This window comes from Apiospora kogelbergensis, assembly GCF_038363985.1.
Source record: "Apiospora kogelbergensis strain CBS 113332 chromosome Unknown utg000001l_segment0_segment0, whole genome shotgun sequence".
NCBI classification, from domain to species: domain Eukaryota; kingdom Fungi; phylum Ascomycota; class Sordariomycetes; order Amphisphaeriales; family Apiosporaceae; genus Apiospora; species Apiospora kogelbergensis.
The window spans coordinates 5,321,161-5,338,695 of NW_027117418.1; the positions used below are offsets into that span (position 1 = coordinate 5,321,161).

The 17,535-nt window shown below is 53.2% G+C and overlaps 3 protein-coding genes across 3 annotated transcripts; 1 reads left to right on the plus strand and 2 right to left on the minus strand.

The window, feature by feature from the left end:
* Window positions 1–354: 354 nt before the first annotated feature.
* PG998_001708 (translation initiation factor eIF-2B subunit epsilon) lies at window positions 355–2,671 on the minus strand (the record flags this gene model as incomplete). Its single annotated transcript, XM_066868526.1, has 4 exons — window positions 355–1,554; window positions 1,643–2,377; window positions 2,438–2,494; window positions 2,573–2,671. 4 exons carry the CDS (start codon window positions 2,669–2,671, stop codon window positions 355–357), a joined length of 2,091 nt encoding a protein of 696 aa, XP_066736941.1.
* Window positions 2,672–6,546: 3,875 nt separating this feature from the next.
* Window positions 6,547–9,931, plus strand: PG998_001709 (uncharacterized protein; the record flags this gene model as incomplete). Its single annotated transcript, XM_066868527.1, has 6 exons — window positions 6,547–7,399; window positions 7,461–7,490; window positions 7,561–8,072; window positions 8,131–8,194; window positions 8,257–9,253; window positions 9,298–9,931. Coding segments are annotated over 6 exons (3,090 nt in total), but the record flags the coding sequence as incomplete, so codon positions are not given.
* Window positions 9,932–10,413: 482 nt separating this feature from the next.
* Window positions 10,414–12,209, minus strand: PG998_001710 (cytochrome P450; the record flags this gene model as incomplete). Its single annotated transcript, XM_066868528.1, has 4 exons — window positions 10,414–10,841; window positions 10,955–11,729; window positions 11,813–11,929; window positions 11,988–12,209. Coding segments are annotated over 4 exons (1,542 nt in total), but the record flags the coding sequence as incomplete, so codon positions are not given.
* Window positions 12,210–17,535: the final 5,326 nt, after the last annotated feature.

Below are 17,535 nucleotides of genomic sequence, written 5' to 3' on the forward strand. Positions count from 1 at the left end.
GGTCATGTTCACACTTAGTGGGCTTCCGCTCGAGTTGACTGTGGGAGTAGGTGAAGACAACCAAAGTAAGAATTTGTCGTTTCGCTGTGTACTGTGCTTATATAGGAGACACATGGGGCATCGCTCACATCGCTTCCGGCCAGGGGGTAAATCTGATATTTCAAGAGTCCGTCATCTAATACCGTTCTGGCAAAAACGGTATATACCCAGAAACCTGTGCATTTGTAGCTTGGATCCTTTCGTGTGAATGGACGGAGAATCATGGTTTCGAGATGCAAAGCAGTTACACTGAACAGACCATTTCCGCCTCTGACGGTATCGTTTTTTTTGGATATTCTAGGCCATATGATGTATTTAGTCTTCATCACTTTCCTCATCACTATCCTCTTCCTCAGCATCTTCCAACCAATCGACGAGGGCCTTGCACTTTTCTCGGACTTGCTCCATCGCTTCCCCGCCCTCCTTGGCTCGGGCATCTTCCCACCACTTGAGGATGCCCTCTTCCTCCAAAATGTCTTCGCTGTACATCTGCTGGAACAGGGCCGAACACAGTGCCCCTGCTTTCTGAACCTCGATGACCCGGGAGATACTAACACAGGCTCTCTGGACAGCAAGAGTAAAGTCGACTTGCTCCGCAACGCTGTCCCCTCCGACACCGACCTCGGAAACAAACTCTTTGGCTCCAGAACGCTCGGTCAAAACGCACTTGGCAGCTTTGCTCGTCTCCATCCCGCCGCTCTCGGCATTGATCAGCTCAACTGCCCGACGTACGAGTGCCGTCGCAACTGCCCTGCGCACAGCGTTATCGGACGCGTCATTGGCCAATCGAAGCGACGTAAACTCGAGTTTCTCGGAATCGAAATCGCCCCGCTCGCCTCGTAGTACCTCCAACAGGCCAGCCACAGCTTCTGTCACGAAGTTGGAAGCGCCCGCAGTTGACGAGTCGTCTGAGGCGAATGACGTAGTACGGCCGCTCCTGGCCGTGTCTCGTACCTCATCATCCGACAGATCCTCCTCATCGTCTGATGCTAATGTCGATACAGAGGAAGCATATAGTTCGTAACCCTCAAGAGAGTAACCAAGAGACAACTGAAGCCGTTGGGGATCGTCATCCTCCATGTCTTCCATGTCTGGGTCGATAAACTGAGTACCTTTGCCCTGGGGACCAAGAAGCTCAGTGTTGGGCGCCACCGAAGTACCCTGGGCGGAGATAACAGATATAATACTGGAGCTGGGAACATTGATGCCCTCTCCCACAGCGACCCCTGAGCCTATCAGGCAGCCTGCGCTCAGACATGAATTCTTCCCGATCGTGGTGAATTCAGCGACGATTGAATGCTCGACAACAGCATTATCGTCTATGGCAACATCTTCCCAGATAATACTATTCGTGATGCGTACACCCTTGCCAATCTTGCAGTTGCGACCGATTATGCTGTTCTCTATGATACTCTCAAAGCCAACCACGGTGTCTTGGCCAATGACAGCATTGGAGATGTCGCAGCCATCGTTGATTGTTACCTCGTCCTCCCGGTATACATTGTTCTCCCGCAACTGATAAGTATGCCTCTTCACCAGATTGCTGTCCGGGACATACGGATGTGTCCAGCCGTCTAGCACATCACGGCTGATTGCTTCATACATTTGGAAATTCGTCGCTCGCGCAGCGTAACCCCTCGGACACTATTTCTGTGTGAATCATCTTGCCGTTGAGCTCGTAGTCTTTGAGGACGCCGTGTAGGTAGTTTGCGCGTGGCAACTCATAATCGAAGCTTTCGGACCACAGGGCGAGTACATCGGGTGTGCAGATATCAATCTGGGCATCGATCAAATCCGATCTGATCTCCAGCTCGGGCTGCTTGAGAAGATCGGTATCTAGTTCAATGTAGTGATCCGATTGCAGCGGGTTCATCTCCTCGTAGTGTAAGCAGCGCTTTGCTAGTGGGTCGACGGCAAATACAGGGGAGATGCCATTGACTTTGGACCGGTGCTCATCCTCGCCGCCTTCTCTCAGCACCATGGTCATTATGGAGTCACGGTTGGCCTCCTTCCGTGCCCGATGCGCCGACAATGCGCCATCCAGAGAGATGTTAGACACCAAATCGCCATGTACTAGGACAAAGTCGCCTTCTATCAAGCCGCGCTTGTCAAGATCGCGCAGGAAATCGCCTACTGATCGGGCATCAGCGACTCGAATGAAATCGACGGTGGAGAAGGGGCAGGATCTGGATATCGGCGTCCATCGCGACTGTCTGATATAGCTCTCGATCTGCTCTTGGAAGGACGATGCGTAGATGAAGACCTCCTGGACGCCGTTCATGGCAAGGAATTCGAGTGTGTACTCCAGCAGCGGAGTGTTGGCAAGCGGAAGGAGGCACTGTCACATGAGTTAGCTCCGACGAAAGGCCATTGATTCGAGGAACGCCAGTATACTCACTCTTGGCTTTTCTAGGGTGAAGGGCCGGAAGCGTGTTTGGAATGAATCGGCTATGATCTAGAGGTGGTGCAACCATCATGAGCAGTCAGTCAAGTCAAGCAAATGCAAATAAGTTGCCCCGCGATCGAGACTTACAACCGCCTGCAACACATCCTCTCGCTTGTCCTCAGTACCAGACTTGGTAGGCTTCTTGGCCTTGGCCGAAGCACCGGCCTTGGCGCCTTTGCTCGACATATTTGTCTTATTTAGTGCGATGTTGAGGTATTGCGAAAACGAAGAAATTACTGTCGGCTCGCAACCTTGGTGACGACGTTAGACGAAGTGGGAGCCGAGTGACTCAATGGATGAATCAGCCGAAGCTCCAATGACTTTTTGGAGGGGCAGTTGTGGCACACATGCCGGCCGGACCTTATCTAATTCGTCGCTATTCATAATTCTGGTCTTATCTCATGCACGCATAAAGACTGCTAAAACTGCCAAGCAGTTATGCAGCTGGCCTCCAGTATAGCTACTTTTCCTACAACAAAAGGCAGAACATGAGAACAAGTTTCAGACCCTCTACGCGATGAGGGCAATGGATGCGACGAGGTGGGCACTGTAACGGTTGCGGGCACAAAAGGTCGCCCGAAATCGACTGACTGGAAAGAGGTAGTGACTGCATGCCTACGTGTAGCCTTCAACCAGTTTCTAAGTACAGCAAAGCCAGGGCTGATAAGGCTACCTTCCCTATCTAACATACCGCCAACTCGTAGTGTTTGAGCCTTGGCCTTGGCTAATAGGGCTGACTTTGAGCTCAGGGGGGTCATCAACCGGCCTTGGTCATTGGCCTGGCGGCATTCACCACAAGCTTCTAAGTCGTGCCGTACCAACATACCTGTGAAGATGTCAGTTCTCGTGGGCTGAGGTGCGAACCAAATCAACCTACATGGTCTCTACCGTCTGGTCGAAATCCTGGGTTGAGTTACGAGTGTGACTAGGCAATGTCTTCCCTCCCTTTTCTCCCTGTCAAAATCAAGCGCAACCCTCCCTTACAGGCTTTCCTTCGTTAATTGATCGTCCCCATGCTCTTTTTTTTTTTTTTTGTTTTTTTTTGTTTTTGGCGCGTTCGTATTGAGGACATGGTATTCCTGGGGCACCTTGAGGCGCCGGTGGAAGGTGGCAAGGAGAGGCTGAGGGCAATGAGGATAGGGTGGACAACTCAGAGAAAGCAATATCTTTTCGCGTTTGCTTCTTTGGACTGTAGAGGACCAAGGGGCCACTGGCAGTGTAGCGTACAAAGAAAGCAAGCGATGACAGCTTCTTCTTTGCCGGAAAGGTTGCTATACCCACGTATGTATCTTGTCCAGCCTTTGATTCTCAGTGCGTAGCAATTTAGTCCAGTTTGCATATCTTGAAAGATATAGGTCAAGTCTCATTCTTGCCATATTTGGAGGCTCCCAAGCCACCCATAATATAATAGTCCGTTGCGCAGAGTGGTGTGTTGTCATTACCAAAATTCATGAGCCGTTTGTCATTCAGGCTCACAGGCCAGCAGCCAAACGAAACGAATGTATGTAGGAACTCCCACAGAGCGACGATTGCCTGCTAGAAGGGTAGAAAGAACACCGCCAAGGTCCATATGGTTAAGCTATGCGAATCAGTATTGCGATGTGCCACAGAGCCAAATCCCCTGAGCCGCAAGTGGCCAAGTAACAGTTCCGTCAAGCAGCGGCTTCACGCTCCTTTCTCGAGAGAGGAGAGAGAAAATAGCACAATGAGTGGCACATATGAACGCACGTATCACTCCTGTGTGTGCTGATGTCGATGATATACTGTAATTCATCATGGGGGTCATGGCAATTATGACGCCCGGAAAGGGGGCTTGCTTACCGGTTCCGCATTGGCAAATTGACACTGCAGAGTCTCATATCAACCATCAGGGGACCGGCTGGTGACGAATTTATTAGTAATACGAATTCCACCACCGGCACACCTCTGGCTGATTGCCGGTGCTCCATATCTGTCTGACAAGCGAGATGTGCTTGAGAGCTTGGCAGCGTGTTTGTATTTGAGGCTCAGCTGGCCAGGTCAATCATCATGGAGGTGAGACGACATATCCTAACGGGATAAGGTTAAAAGGCCACACACCATTAACCAAGACTTTGTCTTTCGAGACTTCAATAGTGGAATGTTCTGAGCTTCCACTTTACGAGGGGCATGTGACACGCGCTTTAAGGTTTTGCTCTTTGCAGGTTGGCATGCTGGCATGCTGGCAGGTGGACAGGCAGGGAAGAGTGCGAGATGGGGCTCGGCAGGATGTGCTGAATGGGCTTTCGAATCGGCAGCGATGGAACATCATGAAACTATCATCATACTACCACTGACGTACGCACGTCGTGCTGAGAGGGACAACCAACCTGAAGTTCCGGCTATTGTTTGACGAAGCATCTGACGGAACAGGAATGCATGTTCTCGGGAACGAAAACTCGGGATGGTTGATTATTCTCCAAGTTCTTTGCTGTGGACGACGACCAACAAACTTCTTCCTGAACACATACCACGGCCTCCACCACAGCAGGCGGGGTTGTCTTTCCCCCTTCGGAATGGATTCGTTTGGGCACAAATATATCCAAAATGGCCAGGGGCTTGACTCAACTCCGACACGACGTGGCCCGAGGTCGTATTGAGACTTTGCTGTTGTGGGGGGGTTGAAATGAGACCAGGCGATCATGGCAGGGCTTCGGCCTCGGCAAAACCTAGCCGCCAATAGGACAGGCCAATCATGGATTGAACGAGCGACGAATTGGGCTATTCTCCTGTGACAAGAAGCACGCCTTGGTTCTTCAGCCATGGGAATGGAACATGACCGCTTATACATATGTATGTACATACATACTAGATATCCAATATGTAGCAGGCTGGACTTGACGATCCAACGTTGGTGGTTCTGCCTGCATCGTAGCTAGTTCATTGTAGGTCCGGCCCTAGACCCGTAGATTCGACAGAATGATACGTCAATTCATGCTTTTCCCACCCATACCCATACCCATACCCATACCCATACCCATACCCATACCCATACCCATACCTACTGCCTACCGAGCTACTTCTTGCTACTGGCAATTGTACCCGCTAGTTTAGCAGAGGCCGACACTTGACGGCCTTGACAACCTGACAACCTCCATCCAACCCGTATCAATTGGATTAGGACGACGTGTTAGGCCCCCCCTGTTGTCCCCATTACTTGCCGCATTCGACAACTCTCTCGCTAGACCAATTCGCAGTGTCCGCACTCGGATGGCTTCCCCGGCCACGAGACGCAGGGTCTCCGTCTCCCTGTTGATCCAGCACCTCTTGCGCGCCCAAATGAGGGAAATAAAATAAAAACTTTGTCATATTCCTTGCATGAATTGTTCATGATGGACGATAGCGCACACACCGCTCTGTAGGTACCGCGCCCGCCGCCGCCCGCCGTGCACACTGCGCTCGACTGCGCTCGACTGCGCCCATGTCATGTGCGCCCGTCTCCATTGACGATGCTGTACAGTATGTATGTATGTAGCAGTTATGCCTCGAACCCACCCTGTTCCGCCCGGCCCCAGCGTGGGAGCTTGACGTTCGTCCGGCAACACGAGACTCGCTTCCGCGGATAGCCAGACAGCACAACGGCGTGGAGATTGTCAAGTCAAATATCAAACCGCGACTGGTTCGTTTCAACTTGGCAGCCAATCCGGCGATGCAAAGCGCGTGACCAGAATGGCCCGATGGCTCCCCTAGCAATACCCTGGGTAGGGGTGGTGTCCTGAAACGGGTACGGGCCCAACTCAATGCAGGGATTCTGATTTATGACGGATCGGCCCACGACCACCCCGCGCGGCGTGGGATTGAGGATTCTTCGGGCAAATGAGGACAAGAAGGAAAAAAATAAGGAAAAACACCGTCGTGGAATGAAATGCTCACTCATATCCCCCATCTTGCTCATGCCGCTCGTGGTAGAGAAGAGACGTCAAATACGAAATGAAGCGAGTCAGAGATACCTTGGCCAGGCTGAAGAGGGGGCATCCTCCGCCTCCCGGCCGCGGCATCATGAGGAAATGTCGGATTCGAGGGACTCCCTATCGCTCAGCAGCTCGGACAAAGTCGGCCGGGCCCCGAGCAGCAGCAGACGAGTCCTCACCGGCGATGGGACGGCATCAGGCGCAGGGCCAATGGTGCTTTACAACGGCGTTGAGCCGGGTGAAGAAGGAATCGACATTGTTTTCGTGCACGGCCTCAATGGCCACCGTGTTGGGTCTTGGTCCGAAGATTCAGTCTGCTGGCCACGAGATATGTTGGGCAGTGATTTGCCGCACGCAAGAATCATCACCTGGGGCTACGCCAGCATCCTAGGCGAGGGCAACGAAATGTTCGCGGAGCTGGCCGAATCGCTGCTTGTCGACCTCTCCCGGATCCGAGAAGCCACCCCTCGCCCTGTCTATTTCGTGGCCCATGGAATTGGAGGTATCGTTGTTAAGGAGGCTCTGACCACAGCTGCCATGTCACGCATTTACGGAAGCCACAACGACCTGGGCGACATATATCCCAAGACCAAGGGCATCATCTTTCTTGGCACGCCTCACCAACGCACCGGGAAAAGGAGTTTTGGGGAATGCGTTGCTTTGACAGCTCAGATTTCGTTACGGTCGCCGAATGACCCCTTGCTGCGCTCGCTGGCGGAGAATTCGGGGTTTTTCGAGAACCAACACGGGACATTCCAAATGATATCCAGGGATATCCGGGTCGTCTGTATGCGCGAACAGTTCACTACCGGCGCGTCCCGCATGGTACCGAAGGACTCGTCCGCCTATGAAGGGTTTAGCGTCACACGCGACGACATGGCCGCGAGTCACATGGGCCTTGCCCGGTTCAGTGAACGAGACGGCATGGGCTACAAGCAAATGGTGTCACATTTGACGAGACTGACGGCTGGTCCTTCGCCACAAGGTAATTAGACGGACATGCGGGTTTGTGGGGGGAAAATGACACTCGGCTAATTATTCTGTAGAATTGGAAGCGATCGATACACGTACCAGAGGTAAGACCACATTGTCCTCGATGATAACAATATTTGCCAAGTCCATTCTACTCACAACTTTTGTATGCAGAAATCCTGGCAATGCTGTACTTCGATCAGATACACGAGAAAGAGAATAAAATCGAAGACGCAGACGACAAAACATGCGACTGGCTGATGGCAAAAGGCTCACCTTTCCGGGATTTCCTAAAAAGCAAAGACGACGCCATCTTTTGGCTCAGTGGATGCGCAAGCTCCGGCAAGTCGACACTCATGAAATGGGCATTGCATAATGAGCAGGTCCGGGCCGAACTCGCCAATGGCTGGGCCAAAGACGCCGATCTCATCTACTGTTCCTTTTACCTGTACGAAGGCGGCAACCAGCTCCAAAAATCCGAACTTGGGTTGTTGAGAAACAACCTCTATCAAATTTGCGCGCCCCGGCCAGAGCTCGTCCGGATGGCTTTCCCTACTTACTTTGGTGGGCCATGGCCTCCGGAGAGACCGCTTTTGACAACCACATCCTTAACCCAGGGGATCTATAATCTTTTCGCCAACTTTTCCACCAAGTTGAAGTTTGTTGTATTTGTCGATGGTCTCAATGTAAGTCTATCCACAAAACTAATGGCGTTTCGCGTGAAACTGACCGCGCAATGTGTAGGAATTCCGTATTGTCAACAGGGAGCATCATTACTCGCATGAAGACACTGAAATAACCGACATAGGTGAACATGGAGACGAGATGTGGGGAGCAGCAAATGGGCTAGGGACTCGTACAGCGAGATAGCTAAGATCTGCATGACTTATGCGAACAAGGACTCCATGAAGATCATCGCCAGCGGTCGCGAACTGCCGTCATTTGAGAAGAATTTCAAGGGCGTTCCCCGGCTTAGGGTCCAAGAGCACACGGAAGATGCCATGACTACGTATCTCCAGGACTGTTTGGAGCGCGACGTTCCGGGCCTCCCAGACGCTCACAACCTATGCAAAGAGCTGGCACGGCGGTCACGCGGCGACGTTCTATGGGCAAAGCTGGCCATGAAATTGGTTCTTGAAGGCTCTCTAAGGACCTTACGACCGACACTTGACTCCCTGCCACCACGACTCGGGGGCACTGATGGCCTTTACATGAAGATGCTTAGCAGCTTAGCACCAGGAGACTTGCAGCAGTGTTTCAGGGTGTTCCAGCTCGTACTAAGATCACGGCAGCCGCCTTCCCTAATAACCCTGGCCTTCGCCGAACAAGGCTACTGGGAATCTACAGCGGGCAAATTGGTTGCTACTATGCCAGACCGTCAACCTTCAACCATCGAAGAGTTGAATGTGGTCACCCGAAATCTTAAGGAACGACTGCAGAGTTTTAGTGCCGGCTTCTTGGAGGCCGAGGCGGAAGGAGCTCAAGCAACGGAGGCCGAGCAACGGGTTGTCTTCTGCCATCAAACCGGAAAGGAATGGGCGTCTAGGAAAGACTTCTGGCAAGAAGTGCCTGGGGTCCCGCCATCAGACCCAATCGAATTGGACTTCTCACTACTGAGCGGCTGCATTCGCCACTTGAAGTGTTTTAACATGCTGCGACCGCCCGTCTCGGCGTGGCCCGATGTGCGTTTCCGACCTGAAGCGTGGCTTCTGGTTGCCAACGCACTACGCCTTTGTGCGGGTGTTGACGGTAAGGTGGCGAATCTCGATGCCTATCGCGACCTGCTTGACGACCTCGACAACACTTGCCAGCGAGCCTGGGTCAAATCACTTCAGGCCCATAAGCCCATGTACGAGGACCCCGATTGGTACGAAAGAAAATGCCCGACGCTATGCCGGAAGCACTGGGCAGGCTACGAGCCCATGGAAACCGGGAAGCCCCCAAGCGTAAGGATTTCTTAACCTTGGCAATCCAGGCCAGCCTTGTCACCTACGTGTCAGTGAAGCTCCAGACACTCAAAGGCGACATGCGGCGGCGCAAGGCGGAAGAGCTCCTCGTACATGTGGTCAATCCCAAACCCGACGGGGTGTCAGCCTGCGGGACCATTGTGGGCGACTACGTCGACTTCCACCACGACATGCCCGACCCGCGGGTTCTGGAGGTGCTGTTCGAGGCCGGCGCCTCGGCACGCCCCTCGGAGGAGGGGGAGCCGAACAAGGTGTGGAGCAAGGCGCTCAAGGCCGGGCGCCGCTTCTTCACTCATCAGAACGAGGTGACGCACCTGCTCGAGACCAGCGCCAGCCACCGGCTCCTGCAGAACCGCGAGCGCTGGGTCGCCGCAATCAAGGCCCTGCTGCAACACGGCGCCGATCCCTTTGCTCACATCGAACTCAAGTCCGGCTCGGGTGAGAGCCAGTCCTTGCGCCACTATTCGGCCCTCGAGCTCATCCGTGAGACCCTCGAGGGCGAGCCTGAGTACGCCATTGACCTCAACGCCATGGAGGCCGTCGTCCGACGCGACAGCGATGTGGGATCTGCGATGTAAAAAAAACAAAAAGAAAACCAAAAAAAAAAGCATACAAAGAATGACAGAAGACGAAGCAGATGAAGATGAAGAAAACGAAGACTTGAGTCAGGCGGCTGGTGGTCGGAACCGACAAGAAAGAGGCAAGAAGGTCCTGCTCTCTCTATTTTATTATGTTTTTGTTTGTTGGCAAGATACCCAAGGAAGTACCAGATAGTCTTCATTGTTGGAAAAAGGGGAGAAAACAAACTGGCCTCGACTGGGCTTGGTTGTTGGCCAGGGAGGAATGATTATGTGGCGTAATTAATGGCTAACCGATTGACGTGCGTTTGAGATGGCATTTAAGAGAGACTGTATAGGTAGACTGGTAGACATACTTTGGTATTTGGCTAAGAGATCTGTTTTATTACATAAGTCATAGGCTCCGTAACATGCGTGTGAACCTTTTCTTTGCTTCATCTACTGTTTGATGTATATAATTTGTATTTTCACCTGACCTACTCCAGATCCAGCCCTATCTCCTCCTGCCGCCTCCGGAACTGAATCTGGCCAGCACGGCTCCCGCTGTACGAAGTCTCAAACTGGTCGGGTGCGGGGAATTCAAGGCCACCCGGCACGAAGCGCCAGTCATACTTGAGCAGCAGGTGGCAGAGGGCGACCTTATCGAGGTGGGCGGCGAAGAAGCGGCCCGGGCAGGCGTGCGTGCCGTGGCCGAAATGCATGTGCTCGGGCGTCGTCGTCACGAACTGCCACGCGTGCTCCTGGCCGGGCTCCTGTCGCAGCCGCAAGAACCGCGCCGCATCGAACACCTCGGGGGCCGGAAATACGGCCGGGTCCTGGAAGTTGGTGGCCACCAGGATGCGGCTGCCCTGCGGCAAAACCGTGCCGTCCGAGAGAACAACCTCCTGATCAACGTAACGGTTCATACTGCCTGTACGATGCCAGTTGGATTAGTATGTTTGGTTCTCTCTCTCTCTCTCTCTCTCTCTCTCTCATGCAATTGGATCAAGAGGCCAATGGGTAATAGCGAAAAGGTGTACTTACTCAGGTTCAGAGGGTGACAACGCGATGACTCCTTCAAGAAACTGTCCATGAGCTTGAGCTTGGTGATGCTGTTCTTGGACCAGCCGTGCTCGCCGATAACCTGGATAATTTCCTCTCGCAACTGCTGGGCGACTTCGGGGTGCTCGCAGATGTCCAGCATGGCCTGGCTCGTCGTCTCGGTCGTGGTGTGGATGGCGGCCATGGTCAAGGAGAGCTGAGAGGCCGGGTAGTCGACCTTGCGGCCGCGGGCCGTCTCGTACATCCAGCCGAGGCTGTCGGCCGTCTTGGGCGGCTTGAGCCCCGCGGCGCGGGCCCTGTCGACAGCAGCGATGCGGCGCGCCACCTCAGGCTCGATGATCTGGCGGGCATCGCGCACGGCGCGGCGGATCGACCGGCCGTGCGGCACGAACCAGTACACGAAGGGCCGCAGCAGTGTGGGCGCCATGCGCATAATATACGCCGCGATGAAGGAATCAACCGTGTACGACTTGGAAATCTGCAGCCAGCGCTCGTTCCGGCAGATGTCCTTGCCCAGGAAAACGCGCGAGGCCAGGCGCGCGACGAGGTCGGTGACGCCCTCCTTCAGGACGGCGGTGGTCCACTCGGGGCTCTCGCCATAGATATCTCGCAGCGAGGCCGTGGTTTCATCGACCAGGTCATCCGTAACGAGCCCTAGGGACTGCGTAAGCTTCACGCGCACAGTCTCTTGGATCAAATTGTCGCCTGTCAGTCCTTGACGGTGAGGGGCAAAGCCCTCGTACTCGGTGAAGAAATCCTATTGTCGGCGCGTCAGTCATGAGAGCATCCCAGGGCACGGCATGGAGACGTGTATTCCTCGTCCAGTAGATATCGTCATACCTTCAAGAAAGCCTTTTGGAAGTTGAGCGACGGGTTGTTGCGAATCTCATCGGCGAACCGGTTGGGCAAGACGATTTTCGGGCCAGTCCCGGACATGACCTGGAAGGGGCCGGAGTACTGTCGGCTGTGTCAACGGAGTGCTTGAGTTCAAAATTTGCTCTGAGGGCATGCATACCTTGGCCAGCGCCTCGGTGATGGTCTGGGGACCGTGGAATAGCCAACTCTTCTTGGGACTTTGGCCTTCAATGGCAGCAAGGGGGAACCCAGCCAAAGGCCTTTCCTTGGCCAGTATGCCGTAGATGATGCCGATAACGACAGTGGCTATCACGCCAACCAACGAGAGCGGCAACCCATCGGGGATGATGCTCGCATACCGCAAGTCAGAGATGAACGCCATGGTCTCGGTCGACTGTTAGACTCAATCGATATTGCACAATATGAACACCATCAAGGCAGCACGGCAGCTCATGCCCATCATGTCGCTTTATAAAGGCTACTTTATGAAGGGCGAGCCGGGTCCCATGGCTCCGTGATCCAATTTTCATCCGTCAACTCCATTCGGCAAGCATTTCCTCGGTGCGGAAATGAGTGGCGACGCTGGCGGTAGCATCTCATGCAAGCTGAACCGGCCGAGTCAAGCTAAATAAGGGTTTTACTGGGAAACGGTAGTGCGTGGTAGGGGAAGCCTCCACTACACTAGGTCGGCCATGAGCGAACGACAGGGGCTTCCCCGACGATATGCAAACTGCCTTGGCGAGGTGCGAATACGGTTACGAAAACGGTCGACGAGAGCATTTCAATGCTGCGTGTGAAGCATCGTGACTTGGCCAGACTGCTGCTTCTCCCTGCTTTTTATACGGTCCGAGTCGAGACTGCATCGTCAGCTGGCCATCATCGACCAACCCCAGGCCCCGCAAATACTGACAAGGGAATGGATGATTGATTACGATTGGTTCACATTCTCGATGCGTACCTGCAATCAACACCAGATGAACGTCCATGACCTTCTTACAGACCGTTTTTTATAGAGGGTTTCAAGCTCTCTATCACCATTGGGAATCACGTCCCGAGAGGACGGTCAATAGTAGAGCTCCGAGTTCGGGCATCTTAGTTCTCTTAAGAACCACAGCCTAGAGACATCAAGGGGTCAAAAGAAGGTAAAGAAGGAGGAGAGAAGATAGAGGGGAAAAAGATAAACAGAATTAATAGTATAATTTATAGCGGTGCTAGAAGAAGAACCATACTGAGACGTACTTCGTCATGTCAATAGATGCCCAAAGACACTGCCATGAGATCAATTCGGCATCGTCACATATATCCTCCTGTTCGAGGAAGAGTCAGCAGGCCTATATAATCCTATCATCCTGCAGGAGGCATCTCGACGAACTGGAGCGGCAAAGTAAGTCCCAGAGTACGGGCTACACCGAACCTCTTAATGGTAAATGTTGAAGCTTTGAAATGGCTCCTACGCTGAGTATAATACAAAAGCGAATGACTAGCTGAACGAACAATCGAGTGAACTGACCGGCCAGTCTTTAACGGAGAGCGTCGTACATAACGTAGTACCTTGATCATCATAGGGAAACGAACTGGATGCTGGATAAGTGAATACAAGGCAGCACTCCGGGACAATTGAAGGTTTTCCCTCTTGATCTGCCGGGCACATTTTGGGCAGGGGGATGATAAGGGCCATAGATACTGGCCCGAACAAGTTCATACCCCATTGGCTGTCTGTTAGATGCGTTGGGATGAGACGCAAAGACCAATGTCGATGTCGCTCCCTCGGCGGCTCGCGCAATAGAAACGCCCCTCGGAGAGCAGCCAGCCTCTGATGGCGTTAGGCGTACTCTCTACTTCGGATTGATACCAGAGTCAGTCAGGTGCTGCTGATGGGGTTGAAGAACGCAGCAAGCACGTGACCTCAGAGGCCATGCGAGCCACGCAGGCTTTGTTGAGTACTACAACCTCAAACGGCACACGATTCGGCCAGTAATTCGTATAAAGAGATATCACGCCCTCAAAGTACGTGGCCGGGTGTATGAAGTAGAGCAGCGTACCTGTCTCTACCAAATCGTGACGATGTATGATGGTGCAGGCCTTCAACTGATATGAGGGAGGGGATCTGTGCATTCGGAAAGCCTTAATACGAAAAAGGGGCCGCCGACAAGCACACACCACCACACAGTGTTCCATGATATCCGAAAATAGGGATATGGAAAAATGTCATTTCAAAAGTAAGGCGGCGGTTATGCCGTTGTTTCTCGAAGGACCCCCACATCACAGATCCCGGAGTGCACGAGAGGCTGGATGGATGCATCTCATATCACCAGTGCGCCGCGCCACAAGGGGTGGGTTGGGTTTGGGACGTTGGGCTGGCATCAGAGGCTACCTAGAAAGCTGGAACGTGGTATGGTATGGTAATAATGCACCAGTCGTGAAGGTCAGCACGGCAGGATTGAAGGAGTGACTCCAAGAAGACCGACTATATTCGCAAACGCACACGTAGACACGTTATGGCAGTCGTGTATCTTGCTAATAAGCACCGGGGCCAGAGGGAGCGGTTCTGAGCCGACTTCTCGAAGGCCAAACGAGTGTTCGTTGCTTCCTGAGCTTCCGCATATGCCACCGCGGCTGTTTCTAATGCTTCGTGCCTAACGCCCACGGAAGGCGGATGGAGAGGCGCCTCTAATAGACGCCGAGGTGACAAATGCGATAGCGGCAGACGAGACTCAACAACTTGGCGTTCGCACCAGCAAGCTTATATCTGGCACAGTCCGCACCTGCACATGGCCATTACGTGGATGGACACCCTGATCCTGATGTGCTGTACAACCGACAAGACCTTTGGTTCGGGAACTCCCCTCCTGCGGACGCGATGGTCTCCCGAGATGAGAAGCATGATGAAGCTGGCTAGCTAGTAGCACCTACCTTATTAGATGCGGAGGCCTCGAACGGCCCGGATCAGCAGACCCCTAAAAACAGTAAGCAGTGTGGTGAGCATTATTCACTCAGCTGTTGCGACTGGAGACGAACCTGACCAGCTGGGCGGCGGGCGGATATGCATCTGGAAAGCCAGCTTTATTAGCCCCGGTGGAGAAACGAGATGGTTACAGTAGGTGCAGCTTGCAGGAGGAGCAGGTGGCTTCTGGGTGGAGGTTCAGCCGCGTGTCCCCCCGACCTCGACCCGAGGAAATGGGCCGGTTTGTAGATTGGGTTTTATTTTGCTATGTATGCTTGTATTCGTCTCTTCGTCTTCCTTGATGGCCAACTGCAGGAACGACGAGCCAGAACGAAAGGGGAGAAAGCCCTGGTCTTGCTTGGTGAGACGAACATCAAGTAAGCATGAGGCGTCTTTGTCTTGTCTTGTCTTTTCGCGTGTTTCTCCTCCCCCTTTCGTCCTTGGCAATGGGGAATACGAAGATTGTTCTCATACCCAACGTGACATGGTAACATGACTGTTCGTGCCGTACATGTTTGCAAGGACAAATTTAGAATCATTTTGGAGGATTGAGTTCCGATTGATTGACTGATTGATGTCAGCAAGGATGCTGCGTTAAAAATGATATATCTATGTGCGTAGCATGTCGGTGCGCTGTGCTGTACGACATGCATTAATCATGTAGCAAGTATTAGTAGGTACTCGTAGGAAGGAGCGTGTTGGGAGTGCAGGTAACCAAACAAGACTTTCCGAGAGGGAAGGGTGTCCTGGCTGTGCAGGCTTGCAGGCACAGGCACCAGAGCTCTTCTCACGCGACAGGAACCACACGAACCACCTGTGTTTGGTGGTAATTGGGAGGGGATTCCGGGCGGCGGAGAGGGGGAATAAGGAATGAACAGCCAGGCAGCGTCGTCAGCGTCACACTGGGGCGATTGACCGAAGGCCCGGCGTGTCGATCAACGGCGGTAGCTACGGAACCTGCCTCCTAAAGTAGCAATTGATGATCGCACAGGCTATTGGCAAATGCTCGAGGCTCTTCAATTCTATTTCTCGTGTCGGCAATTGGCAATAATTCAATCTTGCATGGCCGCGATGAACGCCGGGGCTGGGCTTTAATTGGATCTCTCCATGCATTCCTGGAGAAAAGTCTTGTTCGAGGTGTCACCAAGAGCAACGTGATCGAGGCTGTGCTGCCTCGAGTTGTTCGGTCGCGCATAAAGAACACGGACGCCGACATTTCACATGGGGACGGGCTCCATCACACCCTCATTTGGGTAAACAGGATCTTGGGCTGAGTGGCAGGATCTTGTAAAAGTTGATTGATTGGCCGTACGGCCACGAGTCGGTCGCCGTCTTGTCTGGGTGAATTACTAGGAAAATAAATGTGAAGCTGGGTTTTATGCAAGCCGCGCACAGGTGCTTGCTACTAATGAGTCGAAAAAAGAGAATTGACCATTCCGCCGGTTTGCCAGTCAGAACCAGTCGCGTGCCATGCAGGCGACACGGGGAGAACAAAACAAACGAAATGCGTCTACGCCAAACATCGAGGTCTCGAGGTCAAACGCGATCTTCACCCCTCCCGGATTGGCGTACGGCTCGTCGTAGTTTCACATTTCGCGTTTGGCTCGATTTGGCGGCTTGCTGCATTGGACTAATGTTGCGAGACGTTCATCAAAGCCATCCGTCGGCTGGGTTTGGCGAACCTTCTTTTTACGTCCGGTATCGTGCTAGACCAGGCACCTCATGCGCGCCGCTTTGGTAGGCGACGGCTTCCGTTAGGTTCAATGTTAGCCTCTGGAGATAAGGAGTGGTTCGAAGACATTTTGACATTGTCACTGGCTGGACGGCGAGGATCTTGACAAGTCAAGTCAAGTGTCAAGAAGACGTCGAGGTTGGACCACGACTTGCACGTCTGAGCGAACCGGGGCCATCTTGGTTATGAATGTCTCGAATGCGACGCCTGTGCCTTGGTTTGTGCCCGCGGAACAGCATGAGAAAGGCAATTGTTCCTGAAGATCGTCAGGGCTTCCTGCTTGTGCGCGCAAGGTCTCCCCGTCGCAGCGATATGCAAGAAAGCGTGGCAGCGCCGAGTTGTGCAAGGTGCGTATGTAAGCAGGCCTGTACAGACAGTGTGCTGACGACTGTGTACAGCACGCCCGTCGCTCTCTTGGACCTCCCTTTTTCCAGGTCTCACAAGAAATTGATTAGACGGCCAATCAAACCCCAACGGGTGGAGGACCATCTCATATGTCCTCTTCCAATTGGCTGAAACTATCATAGCTCGTCTCAACCGTTAACCACAAACGGAAATAGGGGTGTCCACTACTGCAGGGGCGGCATTCTATGTACACGCAAAATGCCTCCGCCAAAATAGACCGCAGCGCCCAGCGCCTGGGGATGCTGGAGGAGAAGGCCTGGATTGCCCGATGCTGTTGGCTGCGGGCTGCAGGCTTGGAGCTTGGCTCTCTCGACGGCTGGGCAGTACGTCTGTACTGTGCAGCTGTACTTGCCATCAGCTTATCCTGCACAGCCGGCTAGAAAAAGCAAAGGGTATGCCCCTGGTCGGTGTAATTTCCCGTCGACTTCGCTTGGCTACTTTTGACCAGTACCAGTGCCCGGCGGCGTGACGGCCATCCACAGAGTTCCCACAGGTACTCTCGGGGCCTTGATCCTGTCTGGCGACGTGGAGTGATGAGCGTGCTATTAAAATGTATTGTGTGCTTGCCAGCAGGGTACGGAGTACGGACAGAATACGGAGTGCTCTGTACATGGCAATGAGTGCGTG